The sequence below is a fragment of the Anabrus simplex genome, chromosome X, assembly GCF_040414725.1.
Source record: "Anabrus simplex isolate iqAnaSimp1 chromosome X, ASM4041472v1, whole genome shotgun sequence".
In the NCBI taxonomy this organism is placed as follows: domain Eukaryota; kingdom Metazoa; phylum Arthropoda; class Insecta; order Orthoptera; family Tettigoniidae; genus Anabrus; species Anabrus simplex.
Window position 1 is genome coordinate 113,104,544 of NC_090279.1, and position 18,160 is coordinate 113,122,703.

General features: G+C 38.9%; 1 protein-coding gene across 1 annotated transcript in view; it reads right to left on the reverse strand.

Moving 5' to 3' along the window:
* The window catches only part of LOC137503328 (zinc finger protein 14 homolog), a 56,990-nt gene extending 43,598 nt beyond the window's left edge, over positions 1–13,392 (reverse strand). The window contains exons 1-2 of the mRNA XM_068230882.1: positions 13,327–13,392; positions 6,657–6,778 (exon numbers count right to left, since the gene is read on the reverse strand). Coding sequence (XP_068086983.1) covers positions 6,657–6,722 — 66 coding nt within the window. The 5' untranslated portion in view covers positions 6,723–6,778; positions 13,327–13,392. The remainder of the gene's footprint in view (positions 1–6,656; positions 6,779–13,326) is intronic.
* Between the last annotated feature and the right edge of the window lie 4,768 nt (positions 13,393–18,160).

Genomic DNA, 18,160 nt, shown 5'->3' on the forward strand with positions numbered 1-18,160 from the left:
AGTTTGATAGATCTGGGCTTCAACTTATTGAGGAAAGTGCAGTATGAGGACTGCTAGGAAATGTTTTCAACATAACAACTGGGAAAAAAAATGTGATAAGTTGAGAGAATATGATTTCTTTATCGATGCCAACTTAAGAAATTGATAATATTTTTCTATCAAATTCTAAAGAGGATTGTTCTAAGCCATCACAAAACATTCGCACAATAACTAGAAACTGGAACTGAACAGACAACGATTTGACTTTGTACATAACTTTTAGACTGATGATATCTCCTACAACTTCCTCACAAGTGAATCATGAATGCCATGCAAGGTGTGTCTAAAAATAACAGTGGATGGACGAGAGCACAACACTGCATTGAGCAGCTGCACAAGGACAATCTGCTGCAATGGAGACCCATCCAAGTGGACGGAACAGAAGCCATAAGCAGAAACTTGTTCAAATGTTTCCAGGACATATGTTGTTCAAACATTTACATGCTCAAGGTAGCAGGTGGCAAAGCTTCTACCTGTCTGGCTCCAATGTAACTTGCATGGCGTCTCGAACATCGTAATCTACAGACACCCGAACAAATGCATTTAGTGGAATTATTTACAGCACCATAATTATTTTAAAAAATGCTTCCTAGCTGCTCAGTGTTTTGTAGCATACCTTCATATCAAATTTTCTGAAAGTATTAGAGAGGTGATGGATATTGTTACAATTAAACGTGAAAGTTGAAAAAATGGATTTAGGTTTCTGTTCCCTGATTAATTGTGATTTATGTTTTTACCAATTTTGCCAATAACATCAATATTTATGAGGCTCTCTTCAAACCCGTTCTTCTTAGCCATGGATCTGACAGTATTTACTCCTTTTCATAAATTGCTTTTTGTTAAGGGAATATTAAGAGCTCTATAAGTGATAGAAAAGTAAGCTGCTTTTTTATGCCATGACGGGTGGAGGGAATCTGTTTTAAATGTGTTAGCCGTATGAGTCGGTTTTCCATGTATATAAAAGGAAATGTCAACCGAATGTCTGGATAAAATTAAGTGAAAACAATTTAACAAATTTTCTAACTCCGTTTCCAATGTAAATTTAATGAAAGGATTTATACTGTTAACGGCATCTACGATAGACTGTCCACTTGTAAAACGTTTGTCTATGACTGAAAAAACAATTTCAGCGTACCTCACCCAAAAAATTGTTATTTATATTCTTGATAGCACTATGTTTTAAAAGGTCAAGATATACTTCTGCCATGATCCCTGAAGCAGTAGAACCCATAAGAATACCTTATTGTAAATAAATTATGTCATTGAAAGTAAAGAAGTTGTTATCAAAAGCAAGTACGAGAAGTAAAAAATGTCTTTACTTCACAAATGGTTAGAGTACTGTGTTCAATTAAATTGTTCTCATTGATGGACATAGTTTCTTGAACCAGAACACTCCGGTACATGTTTTTTATGTCAAACAAGAGTGATCTATGGTAAGTTCTAATATTAAGATATATTGTAATATTTCAAAATTCTACATATTTTTGGCTTGAGAAACATAATGCTTCCTTAAACATTTTTGGATGAATTTAGAAAGGTCGTACGTGGGGCTCGGTTTCAAATGAACAATCGGTCTCATCGGGATACTGGGTTTAAGTATCTTAGGTAGTTCTCTAGTGACAACTAAGCTAGCATTCATATTGATGAGTTGGTTGGCTTCACGTTCATTAAAAATGAAATAAGTGTTTAGGATTTTTTTGGATCATAGTAGTAGAGTCTTTCTTAATGGTTTTAAATTCACCTTGCTCGAAGAATGCCACTGTTTTTTTCCAATATATTCTTCTTTATCCATGATAATTGTTGCATTAACTTTTCATCTGTGTCGGTGTGACGTAAAGCGACCAGCAAAAAAAGTAGTTATTGGGACGTAAAGCCGATAGCTTTATTATTATTGTATAGTAAAATTTCATTCCAATTGTGTATATGACCCTTATTTAGAATATTAAGTTCATCTACAGTAAAATTCATCTTAGACAAATTTATGACTGGAGGGTGGAAACTTGCAATTTCTTCCTTTGTACTTTCGGAAGGATGATTAATCTGTAATTAATGGGTTCAAAGAGGAAGTAGTGTTGTTAATATTCAGTTCATTAGCTAGCTGAAGGTTTTCTAACTTCTTTTGTAAGGTATTTTGTTTCCTATGGCTATAGAATTCTCTGTTGAATTTCTGCTCTGCCCAATAAAGAGTTGGCAAACTTTTGGCTGCACATTAAATAAATTATCTTCCCTACAAAGGACTTTGATCTTATCAGTTAACCAGATGAAGTTTGATGTGTATTATTTGGGAGAAAACCTGTTTTCAGGTTGGTACGCGGGGTAGTCTCAAGGGGTGTGACGCTTCTAACTGTTTTCAGTGAGACGTTGAGGAAAGAGTTGAACCTGCTCATCCTGTTTTTGTCTACCACTACGCAGTCCCCTCTTTATGAACTATTCATAAAAAATAAGCCTCAGTTTGTGCCTGCTGTTGACTACGTATGCTGCATTGCTCCTGTTTAAATTTTTTGTTTCGAAATCTATTCATTCATTTAAAGTTTTTCAGTAGCAGTAAAATATCAATTAAAACTTCATAATTCACCTCACGAGGAAACCATATTCCTCGATCCATCTTGTGAAGGCTTGCCGCATTGCCTGAGGAAGGAACGGGAGACTCCAGTGGCAATGACAATTTAAGGCACATACGTAATTGTAAAATTTACAACTTAGCATAGAAGGCTCTATTCATGATCTTACACTGGTACAAGTAATTCATGTAGTTAATTAAAAAAAGCCTCACATCAATTTCCTAGGCTGATAATGGCACAGGAAGGTGCCAAAACCATTCCCAAAATGACAGGTGGTATATATAAGATATTCTAATAATTTCACTATTTTATTGTATTGAACAGGTGGAAACCTTATCCTTTTCTGTAATTGTAAGCATATTTCAAATCAACGCTTGCGAGTCCATCCTGCTGGAGTGACCTTTTGATATAGGCATACGCCTTTGCCTTTCTGTTATAATAGGCACCATTCACGATCTCTGTGAGATCTCTTGAGTTTCATGGTGTCCAATAGGCCATCATGTGTCTGCAATTTAGCAGCATTTTTGGTGAGACATTCAATGTTAATGCACAATGAGCAGTTTCAACTTTGAGGTTTCTTGTTGCTTCAATGTTCTTATTACCAGCTTTGTGGAGGATGTTACAGCTACTGATCTGCTTCCCACATTGCAAGAAAAGGACCCAGACCTTTAACCGCTTTGGAAGAATAGATCATTGCATCCGATGTATCAGCTGGTAGTGATAAAATCTCCTTGAGGGTACTTTTAATCATTTTGTCTGCATCATCTTAGAATTGTTCAGAATTATTTCCAGTGGGGAAGAAACGAAGTGATATCAATGTGGGACATAAAGATGAATTTAAAATGTTAAATTTTTCATCAGGATGTAGTCAAGGAGAAGTTGCCAGGTCATTTAGTTTATCTTGCAGTAAAATGACATATTGCTTAGAATCAAATACAATAGTGTCAGCAAAGTTAATGCCCAGGTATGTAATGCATTCAGATCCGAAGATGCACCGTATAGTAGTTCTGTTTGATATGCCTAGGTTCCCACTGGTGGGAATTAGAAAAGCCATACATCTAATTTTTTATCTGATTTTTGGTATGCTCTATTGGTGAAAAAATATCTAATTCCCTCCATGGGAAGTTAGAATTTCCATTCGGAATTGCTAGGCGGGCATTAATTCCATTGTGGAATTTCATCTCCCGTATGCAGTTATCAGACTGTGCCTCTTAAATAGGCTTCTGATAAGTTCACCTACATACACCCCAGCGTCAGTGGGTAGGGTCTGACACATCCCACTCTGAAGAGTCTAGTGTCAGACCTAAGACAAAACGCTGGTTAATAGAGCAAATGCCTGAAAAGCCATACATCTAATTTTTGATCTGATTTTTTATATGCTCTATTGGTGGAAAAATATCTAATTCCCCCGTGGGAACTTGGAATTTCCATATCGAGCATTGTATCGAATTATCGAAAATAATATGGTTCCTTATAAAACATTATATGCTTAACATTATTACAGACCGAAATATGACTAAACCAAATGATTAAAATAACATTAACATGAAGGGGCTTCGCAGCAGAGGTTGAGTATATAAGCTATAGACGTGGCACATAGATGTAGAAAAAGGAAATGGGCTGAAACATCACAGATGATGCAAGCACCGCCCAGGTGTCATTGTTTGACACATATTGTTTCTCTCCGACGACCACCATAGAGAAAAAATATAACCTATAGCTAACAATATTAAAACAAAATGGCTACCACATAGGGCAGAATATAAACTTCATCTACAGTGCAAGAATATGGAGATAACACCATCCAACTTTACAAATACATCAGGATGACCTTTTGCTAATCCCCTGGTCATTGTCAAATGTATCATGAATACTCTCCTCTGTAGTACTTGCACTTTAGAACCCACCCAGCACAAATTTTTTCTTAGAACAGTGTACATTATTTGCAAAATTGTATCTCTTAGCAACTCTTGGGCAATATCACATTTATAAAGTAGCAGTCCAAAGTCTTTTGAACAGATTATTCCTGTCAGATGATATAGACACTGATCTCTACAGAACACCTGAAATATTTGTTCTATATGTTTAAATTCATAATTACAATCTAAATAGTCCCTTATCATAAATTTAATTTCTTCCAGCAAACTCATTCTTGGATCACAGTGTTTCGCTCCAATGTCCCAGTTTGGACTCCTCAGTTGGGAACCAGCACACCTATCGCGACTCACGGCTAGTGCGTATACTGTAGGCTACTTGGAGTCACAGACAGTGCCAATAAGAAACTTTGTTTCTCTTACAAAAATTGGTGCCTGCTAGGCCATCAGATGATATAGATATTGATTCCCATTATTGCAAATTCCGGTAATGGACCATTTACATTTGAATTATGAATTTACTTATTCAGAACATGTTTCTTGGTAGGGGGGCTAGTTACCAAGTGATGAGCCCAAACTGGCACACTGGAACAAAACGCTGGCAACCAAGAATGAGTTAGCTGGAAAGTTTGTAATTTCCGATAACAGACTATTTGTACTGGAATTATTCCCGTCAAGTGACAGTTATTCCCTTAAAGTCCCTCTAATCTCATTTAAGGTTTTCAAAGATGCTGAGGTGCAAGAATGTTGTCATGCAGGCGATCACAAACATACCAGTACAACTACTAATATATGCTAGTATATATCAGCATCTTCACATACCATACTGGAAAAAATTAGGTTCACACTTTCTAACATGAAATTAGCAAGCCATCGTTTTACCCTCTGAGCTAATCACAATTACATTTTCCTATCAAAATGCAAAGCAACTGGCCTACAAGCCACACACTCAGAGGATTACAACAGCAACAGAGAGCAAAAAAAGCTGCAAGCCACACGACCAGAGGATTACAACAGACTGTATTGTGTATAGCAACAGACAGAGCAACTGACCTGCAAGCAACACACTCAGAGGATTACAACAGCAACAGAGAGAACAACAAAGCTGCAAGCCACACGACCAGAGGATTACAACAGACAGTGTTATACATAGCAACAGACAGAGCAACTGACCTGCAAGCCACACACTCAAGAGGATCACAACAGCAACAGATAGAGCAAAAAAGCTGCAAGCCACACACTCAGAGGATTACAACAGGCTGTGTAGTGTACAGCAAGACAGAGCAACTGACCTGCAAGCCACACACACTTAGAGGATTACAACAGCAACAGAGAGAGCAACAAAGCTGCAAGCCACACGACCAGAGGATTACAACAGACAGTGTTATATATAGCAACAGACAGAGCAACTGACCTGCAAGCCACACACTCAGAAGACAACAACAGACTATGACATGCATAGCAACAAACAGAGCAAATGACCTGCAAGCTACATACTCAGAGGATTACAATAGACTGTGTTGTGTATAGCAACAGACAGAGCAAATGACCTGCAAGCCACACATCAGAGGATAACAACAGACTGTGTTGTGTATAACAACAGACTGTGTTGTGTATAGCAACAGACAGGGCAAATGACCTGCAAGCCACACATCAGAGGATAACAACAGACTGTTGAGTATAGCAACAGACAGGGCAAATAACCTGCAAGCCACACATCAGAGGATAACAATAGACTGTGTTGTGTATAGCAACAGAGCAACTGTCCTGAAGCCACACACTCAGGGGATTACAACAGACTGTGTCATGTATAGCAACAGACAGAACAAATCACCTGCAAGCCACACACTCAGAGGATAACAACAGACTGTGTTGTGTATAGCAACAGACAGGGCAAATGACCTGCAAGCCACCCACTCAGAGGGACTACAGCAGACTGTGTTGTGTATAGCAACAGATAGAGCAACTGACTTGAAGACACACACTTGGAGAATTACAACAGGCTTTGTCGTGTATAGCAACATAGTGCAAAAAGAAATGATGAAAACTATCAATTTTTGCCAAAACAATACCTTTCACTGCATCTCAGCCTTCATGCTATACTGACAGGACCACACCAAATATACTCAACTGCTATAGGTTAAATTCTAATCTTTATAAAGCTTTATGGAATGGCACTTACAAGAGAAGTACTCGCTGCTCCTTCAAGCCAGACTGGCTCCTCTTTGATTTTTGCCTCCAAGTCCATTTCACACTGCGATGAAGTAGTTGGAAGGTCTAGGGTCGTAGATTACTTCCACTGGCCTACCACAGAAAAATACCTTATGATTATTACTATTGTTATTGTTGTTGCTTTTGTGCAAGTAATTAGTCAATAAACTAAACAACAGGTCTGTAGATTAACATGACTATGAATAGCATGATCAGAGCTAAAGGACCTTCAGTTTCACACGACTGCTGGTATTATGCTCAAATGCAAAGGATGTACCGTTTTACAAAGAACCAAACTCACATGGGCAAGAATTTTCATTTCGAAACCCCATGTGCAGAGATCAGAATTGAAATCCTTCATGCAAATACAGTGACTAGGCCACTAGTTCATATCTATGAACTCCTAGGTTCATATCCTGTTTTGATGCATCTCTCTGTGATCAATCTATAACTTCCTACATATACTCTAATCTGCTTGTTGTATTTTATGGGCATCTTACTACCATCCTTATTCTCTGCGCGTCCCTTCAAATCCAATTGAACAAGTTCCCAGTCTCGAGATGTGTTCTATCAATATTTTCCTGCCTACAATCAAATTTTCCTAAATCATTTTTCTCTCATCAAGCTGATTCACTCTTTATTTACTACTCATTCTATATATATGACCTTCAACAACTTCGGATAGCCACATCTGTTTTTCTCATCACAAGAGTTCTGAACCTTGGTTCACTTCCATACTCCACACTCAGTGTAAAAATAATGTTTAGGTTTTCCAATCTGACAAAATCAAGACAGAATTTATATAATATGGCTATCAGCTCATTTCGCACTTAGCTTGCTAGTTACTCTCACACCTGTCCCAAGTGTTGAGAGAGTTGTGAACTCATCAGACTACACCACTGACTTACAGACCATTCAGTGTGTCCCTACATAATGCCGTACGGCCATGTACAAGTATTTTATAAATGTGTATCTTGAATTTGATGGACTTTAATTGTGGCTTGCTAAGATGGCACTTACACAGGTGAAGTATTTGCTGTTCCTTCAAGCCATACTGGTTATCGGTCTTCAGCGTTGACTTAGCTATAATTGCCTCATGGATTTTATATCTGTAGAATGCAAGATACACATTTATTAAACATAAGTATGTAGCATTAAGTGCAATCTTATCAAGCCATAAACATTATTTTCTAAAATCGTTCTAATATGAGTATGAATATCTATGTGTTAAGTGAGGAACTTAACTTTTCTTATGAAAGGTCTAGCATCAGCCAGCTTTGCAAGAACACATTGCACTGGGCACACCTGTTGTTAATGCCTTGCTTACTTGCTCTGACAATCTATCAACCTTTACTGAAGCATTTTCTCCTTATTGCTCTGTATACGTCTTTCTCACTAATGACAAAAATCACCCTTCCTAAGCAATAAGCCTCTTAAAGAGAGTTTGATGTCAAAATTGTTCCTCAGGTAATAATGAGATCTCTCTGTGTTGAATTCTAGGAGTTATACATCACTGAATTATTTTCAGTCAACAACAACATTTGTTCAGATGGCTACATTAGAAAATGCCATTCATTTAGTAATTTATTTTATGAATGTTAACATACAGTAGTTATTAACTTCTACGATATCCAGAGCTATTATTTAATCCTGAAGACCTTTCATGCTGTGATAACTCTTACAAAACAGGGGCAGGCTAATTTTATATCACTGATAAAGAACATGAAATAACCAGTAGTAATGCTGTATATAGCTGTTGAGATGATAGAGAGGAATCTTCAAAATTACACTGATACACCAGGAATCCTACAGATAACCTAAATGGAAAAATATTCAATGAAATACTACTAACATTTTTCGTACAAAGTAAAGGACAAATTAACATTCACTGTGTCACATTTATATTGCATGAAGGGATAAATTTGAGTCGCCTAAAAGCAAAATGGGTCAAGTCCACATTTTACAACAAAAGTGAGTTATTGGTAGAAGACCTGGCGAGTTGGCCATGCGGTTAGGGGCACGCAGTTGTTAGCTCGCATCTGGGAGATAGTAGATTCCAACCCCACTGTCGGCAGCCCTGAAGATGGTTTTCCATGGTTTCCCATTTTCACACCAGGCAAATGCTGGGGCTGTACCTTAATTAAGGCCACAGCCACTTCCTTCCCATTCCTCAGCCTTTCCTGTCCCATCGTCGCCATAAGATCTATCTGTATCAGTTCAACGTAAAGCAAATTTTAAAAAAAAATTATTGGTAGAAGTATATCCGTAAGAGATGTGTATACTGAAGCATGCAATAATATACTAGCAAAAACCATACAATTCTTAAGCGTTTCCCCTTTAAAAACTCAGGTTAGATGCAAAACGTATAAAGTCCACTGCGATTTAAAAGCAAAATGAGCAAAGTGTTTAAGAAGCCTTTCTCGTGGACAGTTGAGATTTTCTTCTGACAATGCAGAGCACAATTCTCTGTGAAACGTAAAGAATTTCAACTTATTTTCTTGACACAGCATAAGCCCAAAAGCTTATACAATATCATGTCTAAAATGAGTAAAGTTTGCTGGAACCAATCAGAACCTGACTTCCACGGCATGTGACTACAACATAGCTACCATTATGCTAAAGCTGCATCCTTTCTATTAGTGCTTTATTCATAGTCTTTTATCAAAGTTTGCTTGTTTTCCACTTCTGAAAATGGAAGTATCACCTTCTGTTGTGTCTTCATCAAAGGGAAGAAAGGAAGGGTCAATTTCAGTGCAACTAAGAGAGCTGTTGCAAAAGAATTGAGGAGTAGCTAGTTTGCTTTCGTACAAGAGAACACAATAATGTTGACAATAAAAATATATTATTTCGGAAAATGTAAATGCTGTAAGTATGCTCAGTTGGTTCTTACATAGTTGATTTGCCAATCATATCAAGTATTGACTTGAACTGCCATTTCTTTTATTGCTTTCAGGTACTCTATGTAAGGGGACTTCTTCAGAATGTACACATAAGAAGACAATTCTCAAATGTGTGACATTAACTGATTAAGTTACCGTCCCATTTTGAGATGCTTTCTATACTACAAAGAAGAAGCGTGGTCAAGAATCGTGAAACATTGTGTGCTGGTTCCTTGCCGTGTCCATAAGAAAAGAACATGTGGCAACCGCCAACATATACAGTTCACAGAAAAGTACTTTGTGGGGAATTTTGATACAGGTGAGGACTGACAAGTTTGTGGACAGGCTTTTCGCCAAATTCTAAGGGTGGGAAATTCCAGAATACAGAATATTTTCTACACATATGCAACAAAAGGAAATGTCATCCAGGAGAAGAGAGGTGCGATCACACTTCTCAGAAGTACAAGAAGAAGAAGAAAGCAGTGGATGCATATACTAGTTCTCTAAAGTGCCTTGAATTGCACTGTCATACTAACACTCATAGAAGTTACCTTATTTCTGTTCTGAATATCCAAAAGCTAGCTAATGTGTACAATTCCCAAGCTGATAATTGTGGGAATATGAAAAACTGCTACTTTAATCACATTTTTTATCGTAAGTTTAACCTAAGATTTGGATCACCCAGGCTCAACGGTTGCTCCCCTTGTCTTGAGCTTTCAGAGAGAATGAAGCCGGGAACTGAGCCCATTAGGTTGTCTTCACTGGAAGCTATCAAGGCAATTTACAAGAAAAGGGCACACCATGGTTTCCCATTTTCACACCAGGCAAATGCTGGGGCTGTACCTTAACTAAGACCACAGCCACTTCCTTCCCAGTCTTAGCCCTTTCCTGTCCCATCATCGCCATAAGACCTATCTGTGTCGGTACGACGTAAAGCCAATAGCAAGAAAAGGGCACAAGCCCTTTTTGCATTACTCACAGAAAGTGAACCTGGTTTACTTACACTGCCTTTCGATTGTTAGAATAATTTGCGTATCCCAAAATTCCTGATCAGGAAACTTACTACCAACGGCAACGCTACTTACTGAATTTCATCATTGTTGTTGGAAATTCTAATAGCACAATGATACTAGCTATATAAGGACTCAGAGGACCTACCCAAAAGGTTGATACAGGTGGCATCTTGCATCTATCACCACTTTCACACCTTGTACTTATTGAAAATTATGAAGATAGAGCTTTTCACTGACGGATGTGCGGTAGGGGGTACTAAAAACAGAACTACCCCAATGGTGGCTACTGCAAGCACCAAGGGACGTTTCCAGTAAGAGTTCATTCCTCCTGATCGTTTATTTGGTCTCTCGAATTCAAGAAGAAAGAAGTAATCCAAGGTCCACAAAGCTACATGTCAACCATTCGTCAACTAGGGATTGACTGAGAACAAGAGGCAACAGAGCTCATGAGACCTATTCAAAATTGGCACTTCAAATTCGCACCTTGCAACTGTTACTTTTTCCAATGATCAAAAACTTGTTGTCTCAAGGTCCGTGTGGATGGGGTGCAGTTTTACTTTCATAGAACTGGAACCTACAGATCCCTAATGAAAACTAAGAATGTGTTGGCTATAAAACCTCCACCCGTTCAAAATAACACTACTTTAGTCCACAGGAAAAAGAGTGTCAGATGTGAAGAGGCTCCTTGAATTGAACTTTGGCTCTGATTGGAAGTTGAGCCCTTCACTGAAATTCTATGCTGATTTCTTTGATTCTTGAAAGAGTTTCAGTCAAATGTCAACAAAAAGGAAGCTCTTGAACTGTATGTTTCAGGGCATACTCAGTGCCAAATAACATTGATATCTCCTCTTGTATTTCTTGTGCTTTTAATAAATAGTAGCAAAGCGTAAAATCTACACTGCTAAAATGAAAAAAAGAAAAAAAATAGTCCACTTCTTACAAGCAGAATCAATGAAGTTCACTTTTGAAACAATAATAACAGTTTAAATAACAACAATACAAGTATATTAATTTGTTATAATAATCAGTGAGTTGTTTTGTTACTGTATGCTTATATTTCGCAAGCAACAGACTTCATTTTAAGGTGGTAGTGCTTTTCTGCCATTTCCTCGAAATTTGCAGGAGTGGACTTTATCCGTTTACTTTAGGCGACACAATTTACTCATCAATACAATAATTAAATGTCGTCGTTTCTTTCTAAAATTTATCAGCATCAGTTCTAAAGGACTATCTGTGTAGCACTTCAGAACAATTCCCCCTCCATTCCATTAGATTCATGAAACTCGCATACACATCGTTACACCACTCACAAAGGGAAAATTTCGAAAATAAAGCTAGTTAGTTCTTAATGATTAACCTAAGCATAGAGGTGGTACAAAATATATGTGGAATTCAGCAACAGTTTAGCCAGATTGAGGAATACTATCTGCGCACTTTTTAGTGATAGATTTTTGTACTCGTTGGAGAAGTAAGAAGGGTTCCGTTAATACTGCCAACTGAATGGAAATGAAATCTGAATTGAATCGATAATATGATCGATCGATATGAATTTTATAAACCTTTATTATTTTAAGCAAACAACTGTGTCACACACACAATATATAATACTATATAACATTTCCCGTTGCGAAACGTGTTCCTAGCATGAATTCTATAGTTTGGCTTTGCTGTGTAAACAACAACAGTATGAGTACTTAAAGTGTACGCCAGATGTCGCACAGCGATGATAAGCGATTCTTAGTTTTGTGTTTCTAAGGTTGCCAATACGAATCTCGAAGATAACCGAAGTCGACCATTTCAGCACTAGGGTGTAAATCTATCACTAAAAAGTGCGCAAATAGTACTTTTATTAGGTACTTTCTTACCACGTACAGTACGGTATATCACTATTGAGATCCAGAAGAAAGATTGAGACTTGAATTTCACCGAAAACCAGCTATGTCAGAGATTCTGGAAAGAGTGTAAAATGATTGAAATCACAATTCCGTAATGAAGAAAATCTTAGAGAAGTAATGAGGTTAACGGAATAAACCCGTACAAGATATCACAATATACCAGAAACCTATTACGCATCATACATTACATAAAAGCATACCCGCCACTTCGAAACAAAAACTGATGCAGTGTCGATCATCACTCGTGCTTGGAGGCTGCTTATACAATGACTGGCAAAATTAATCCCTTTCATTTCAGTTTATGTCATGGAAGCTGGGAATTTTTAATGTATAAATTAATATCTTTTTAAACACAGCTGGATCGAAATATGCCCGTTTTTAGTAAGAAATCGAACAGAACTGCATTCAGGGCAGTCGCCCAGCTGGCAGATTCCCTATCTCATTTTCCTAGCCTTTACCTAAATGATTGCAAAGAAATGTATTGAACATCTCCCTTGGTAAGTTATTCCAATCTCTAAATCCCCTCCCTACAAACGAATATTTACCCAATTTGTCCTCTTGAATTCCAGCTTTATCTCCACATTGTTATCTTTCCTACTTTTGAAGACACCACTAAAATGTTTTCGTCTCCTGATGTCATTCCACGCCATCTCTCCACTGAGAGCTCAAAACATACCGTACCACTTGATTTTTTCTAGCTTCTCAATCAAGTAAACATGGTGAGGGTCCCGTACACTGGAACCATACTCTAGCTGGGGTCTTATCCTTAAACACTCTCATAACTATGTGCACACATCTTTACCATTTATTTATAATCATATTTATGTGATTACCCCAATGAAGTAGGTACCTACAATGATCCCCAATTCGGCCGCCGCCACCGCCACAGGCCCTCCGCAGAGGCTTCCGCCGCATTGACCTCTGGCAAGGTCATTGCTATGCTGGCTAAGACTGCATGCTTCAACTCACATCCGCAATCTTGGAGGGGCTTAACCTTACTTTTTACGTGTAAGAGAACAAGCCTAACCTCAAGGAAAGGTTAACCTCAGTTTTACGGCCGGATGACCTTACTGACGCCTATGAGAGCGAGCTTAACCTCACAGACGCTATCTTGGAGGGGCTTAACCTTACTTTTTACGCACATGACAGCAGGCCTAACCTCAGAGCCGCTACCTTGGAAGGGCTTAACCTCACTTTTATGGCCGGATGCCCTTCCCGACGCCAATTGCACAAGATGGCGGCTATACACAGCTCCTTATGAGACGTTTTAAGGGCGCTTGCGCAAGATGGTGGCCGCAAGATGGCTGCAATACATAGACTCATATGAGAACCCGTAGGGACGCTTGCGCAAGATGGCGGTTATCTAATTCTACAAGATGGGGCTATACACAGCTCCTTATGAGACGGCTTAAGGACGCTTGCACAAGATGGCGGCTATCTAATTCTACAAGATGGCGGCTATACATAGCTTCTTATGAGACGGCCTAGGGGTGCTCGCACAAGATGGCTGCTATACGTAGGCTCTTATGAGACTCCCTAGGGACGCTTGCGCAAGATGGCGACTTTACGCAGGCTCTTACGAAGAAAGCTAGCCTAGAGGCAACTGCACAAGATGGCGGCTTCTGTTATGAAGATCCTTATGCTTGCGCTGGAGGGCAATTTGATATTCCGCGTCCTCTTGTTTTGTAAACAAAGCCACGTGCTTTTTGACAGTGGCCATCTTTAATCAACAGAGCATCGTGCTGCCATCTTTAGCTACTACCTTAGGTACGTGGTAGCGGGCAATTTGAAAAATTCCACATGCTTTCTTGACAGCGGCCATCTTTATTCAACAGAGCATCGTGCTGCCATCTTTAGCTACTACCTTTGAAATGTGGTGGCGGGCAATTTGAAGAAATGCACATGCCTTTTTGACAGCGGGCATCTTTAATCAACTGAGCATCGTGCTACCATCTTTAGCTACTAGCTTTGAAATGTGGTGGCGGGCCATTTGAAAAAATCTACATGCTTTTTTGACAGCAGCCATCTTTAATCAACAGAGCATCGTATTGCCATCTTCAGGTACTACCTTTGAAATGTTGTGGCGATCAATTTGAAAAATTCCACGTGCTTTTTGACAGCTGTCAGCCGCTATCTTCAACTACATGCACGTGGCTTACTGCTATTTTGGTACGGAATTTAACAGGACAAGAAAGCAAGCTGCTACTTGTCGACACACTGCTAGCAAGGTGTCCTTCTCAACATCTACGTTAAGTGGGGTGGTAGAGAATGCATAGATCAGCATGTGCGCGCGCACCTCCTGCTATCTACCTAAATCCGGAAATGAGTCAGCACTTGTTCTGCTGAGACAGCACCCGAGGTCTAGTAGTGTAGCAATGCAGGTTCCAATGTAACATCATTGACCCCTAGTATAGTAGGTGATCAATGTCGATTTGCGGATTTTGCATAAGAGAGCGAGCCTAACCATACAGTCGCCATCTTGAGGACGTAACCTTACTTTAATGGCTAGTTGCCCTTCCCGACGCCTAAGAGAGCAATCATAACCTCTCATCCGGCATCTTCAAGGGGGCAATCCTTAGTTTTACGGCAAGGTGCCCTTCCCGACGTCAATTGAACAAGATGGTGGCTATACACAGCTCCTAATGAGACGGCCTAGGGGCGCTTGCGTAAGATGGCTGCTATACATAGGCTCTTATGAGGCTAACACTAAGAACGTGGGACAGAGCAAGATCGCGGCTATACATAGGCTCTTATAGAGAAACCTGGCACAGGGGTGACATAGGAATTAAGGTGACGGCCTAAGGCTGATTGCGCAAGATGGCGGACGCGTACAAGTTCCTAGTGCAAGGGACCCCGAAGCAAGATCGTCGCTATATATTGATTATATGAGACTAACTTTGGACCAGGAGCTAATGGCGATACATTGCTTTTATAGGCCTAACTCAACAGAGTTGCCTCAGGGGCTCACAACTTGTAACTTATGACCTATTAGTTTGATCAGCTTAACATTCGAGCAATGAGACAAGGGCTACTATGCAAGATGACTGCTATACTCTATTCGTATAGACTAGATGGCTACTTCTCTTATGGAGAAAGCTAGCTTAGTAGCTACTGCGCATGATGGCGGCTATACATAGGCTGTTACGAAGAAAGCTAGCTTAGAGGCTACTGCACATGATGGCGGCTATACATAGGCTGTTATGGCCTTCTCCTCTTCCTCCTCTGTAATACTTTTTTCAGCATGCAAAAAATAATGCAGGATAGGCAACTGCTGTATCCGACAAGACAAAACAGGTTCAATCTAGTTACAGAATGCAATTTTAAACAAATATAGAATTGACATGCCATATGTCTTTATCCGACAAGACAAAAACATGTTGACTATTAAACAGAAAACTTTTATCGCTACTGTGCTTCATCAAGACAAGTTACAATACGCACACACTAGAAATGATTGTAGAACAAGACGAAGCATGTTGGCTATCAGTGTTCAGAACAGAAAAAATTTATAACGCCAATCATTATAAGATGAATCTCTCTGTTGATACAATCGCACTCTTATGCAATCAGCGTGCACACATAGAATTGCAAATGTTGTATATCTCCATCCGACATACTTCTTCTTAATCACTGCAGATAAAATGATTTTACTACTTTGCAGGGGATATCTTTTGTGGGATTCGAACACAGACAACGGAAAAAAGTATGTGTAGATTTCGAAAAGTGATTGAGTTACAATAGATTCAAACCCTGTTCTCTTATCGTAAACATGGAAAGTAAAATTAAACAGAACCCTAGTACTATAAGAAATACACTGCTTACATTTAAGCCCCCAGCCGTCAAACAAGTTATCTCATAAACATGTAGCATGAAATTTCGGTTCAGGAACATACTCTTTCAATCTGTTGGCATGGTTTACAAGCATGTAGCTTGTGCAGGAGGGGGCTACTATGCAAGATGATTGTAAAATGCTGACCCGAAAAAATAATCGTGCTACGCACATGATAGGGAATGGAACCCAGGGGTCATGTCTTATCAGAAGGGAAAAAGGATGAAAAGACTCTTCCCCACTCCTAGATATAAAGGGCTAATAGACTAAAGGGTTAATGGGCTAAAGGGCTAATGTGCTAAAGGTCAAAAGGGCAAAAGGGCTCCACATCCTCTACCTTACCGCGACCTCCTCCTCTCAGAAGGAGTTAGCTGAAGTTGGTACATTTTTACAGCAGCAACACCCTCATCGACTGTTATCTGCAAGAACGCTTCTACTTTGTTAGATGTAGCAAATTAATCTCTATTGGTAAATGGTTTATCTCTTCTATTTTTCAAACTCGCGACGATGCGTAACTTCTATTGTTCATGATCAATGACTGTTTACAATGTATCTTACAGTAATGTAATCTGTTCGTCTTGTGTATATCTGTGGTTATTCTTCAATACACAACTGCATTGAATGATCTACAGACTTATCGTTTTGTTATAGTCTTCCTACTATGAGTAGTTACAACCTAAACTGCTTAACATTTGTATTATTCTTACTACTAGTACCCGGAAAAACCGATAACTGTCTCGTCCTAAAAACGAAAAGGTTAACGTGCTAATGACCATGAGATAAAACTTTGTGTTCATAACTGAAGAAATATATGCTACACATAACAGGGAATGGAACCCACGGGTCACGTCTTACTTGAATCACCTAATAAAGAATAAAATCCCCGACCTATTAGTGGTGCACTGAGTTGCGGTATTTTAACATAAATCAGTATCTGCTTGATAGTTTTTCAGTGTTTGGGACACTGAACTTTTTAAGATGGCAGCAGTGAGGTTAGCGATGTTCTGTTGTTGGACTTTAAATTCCGCGCTACGGCGTGCATATGAGGTTTAGCGCCATGAAGATGACAGCAGTGAGGTTAGCGATGTTCTATTGGCCTTAAAAGTGAGGTTAGGGTTCGTTAAGATGGCAGCTGTCAAAAAAGCAAGTGGCTTTGTTTACAAATAAGAGCACGTAGTCGTGACGTCACGGTCACGTGGTATACTACGTCAGCACGCGAAGTTAAAAATCCATACCCACGTGGTTAGAACTCGTCAAAAGCAAACAATCGTCGACAATCCAAAGACAGTTGAGTAATTTAACAGTGAAATACAGTGTAATCTCGTTAACTTCTTTTTTTAAATCGAAGTTCACAGGCGTATCGTGTTATTTAATTGAATAAGGTATTACATTCGCGACAGTTTGATCAGATATCTGTACGAAATATCGTGTCTATTGTCTGCTCGAATGTAAAAGTTGCAGAAGTCAAGAACTCCTTATTATACCCAGCTAGCGTACTTAACCTAGAAAACATAATCTACTGAACACCAACTGAACTACTTGATATAAAATTCAAATAAATAGCAATACTCCCAATTTCCACCAACTAGCACAAAACAGCAAAATATAATTAGTACTAGATGGATCAGACACACACAAAAAACTATTTCAATAAGTTTTAAATACCGTGCTTTATAAGTACAATGATGCAAGAGCACTCACAACAGCCGATCATTCACAAACGCTTCCAACGATTTCAAACCTGGAACATTACTACTAAACAAAGTAAAAAAACAAATCTACATTCAGTGCATCACTCTTAAATATCGCACAAATACAAGTTATATAACACGCCAATGCAATAATTCTTGTCATTGTTT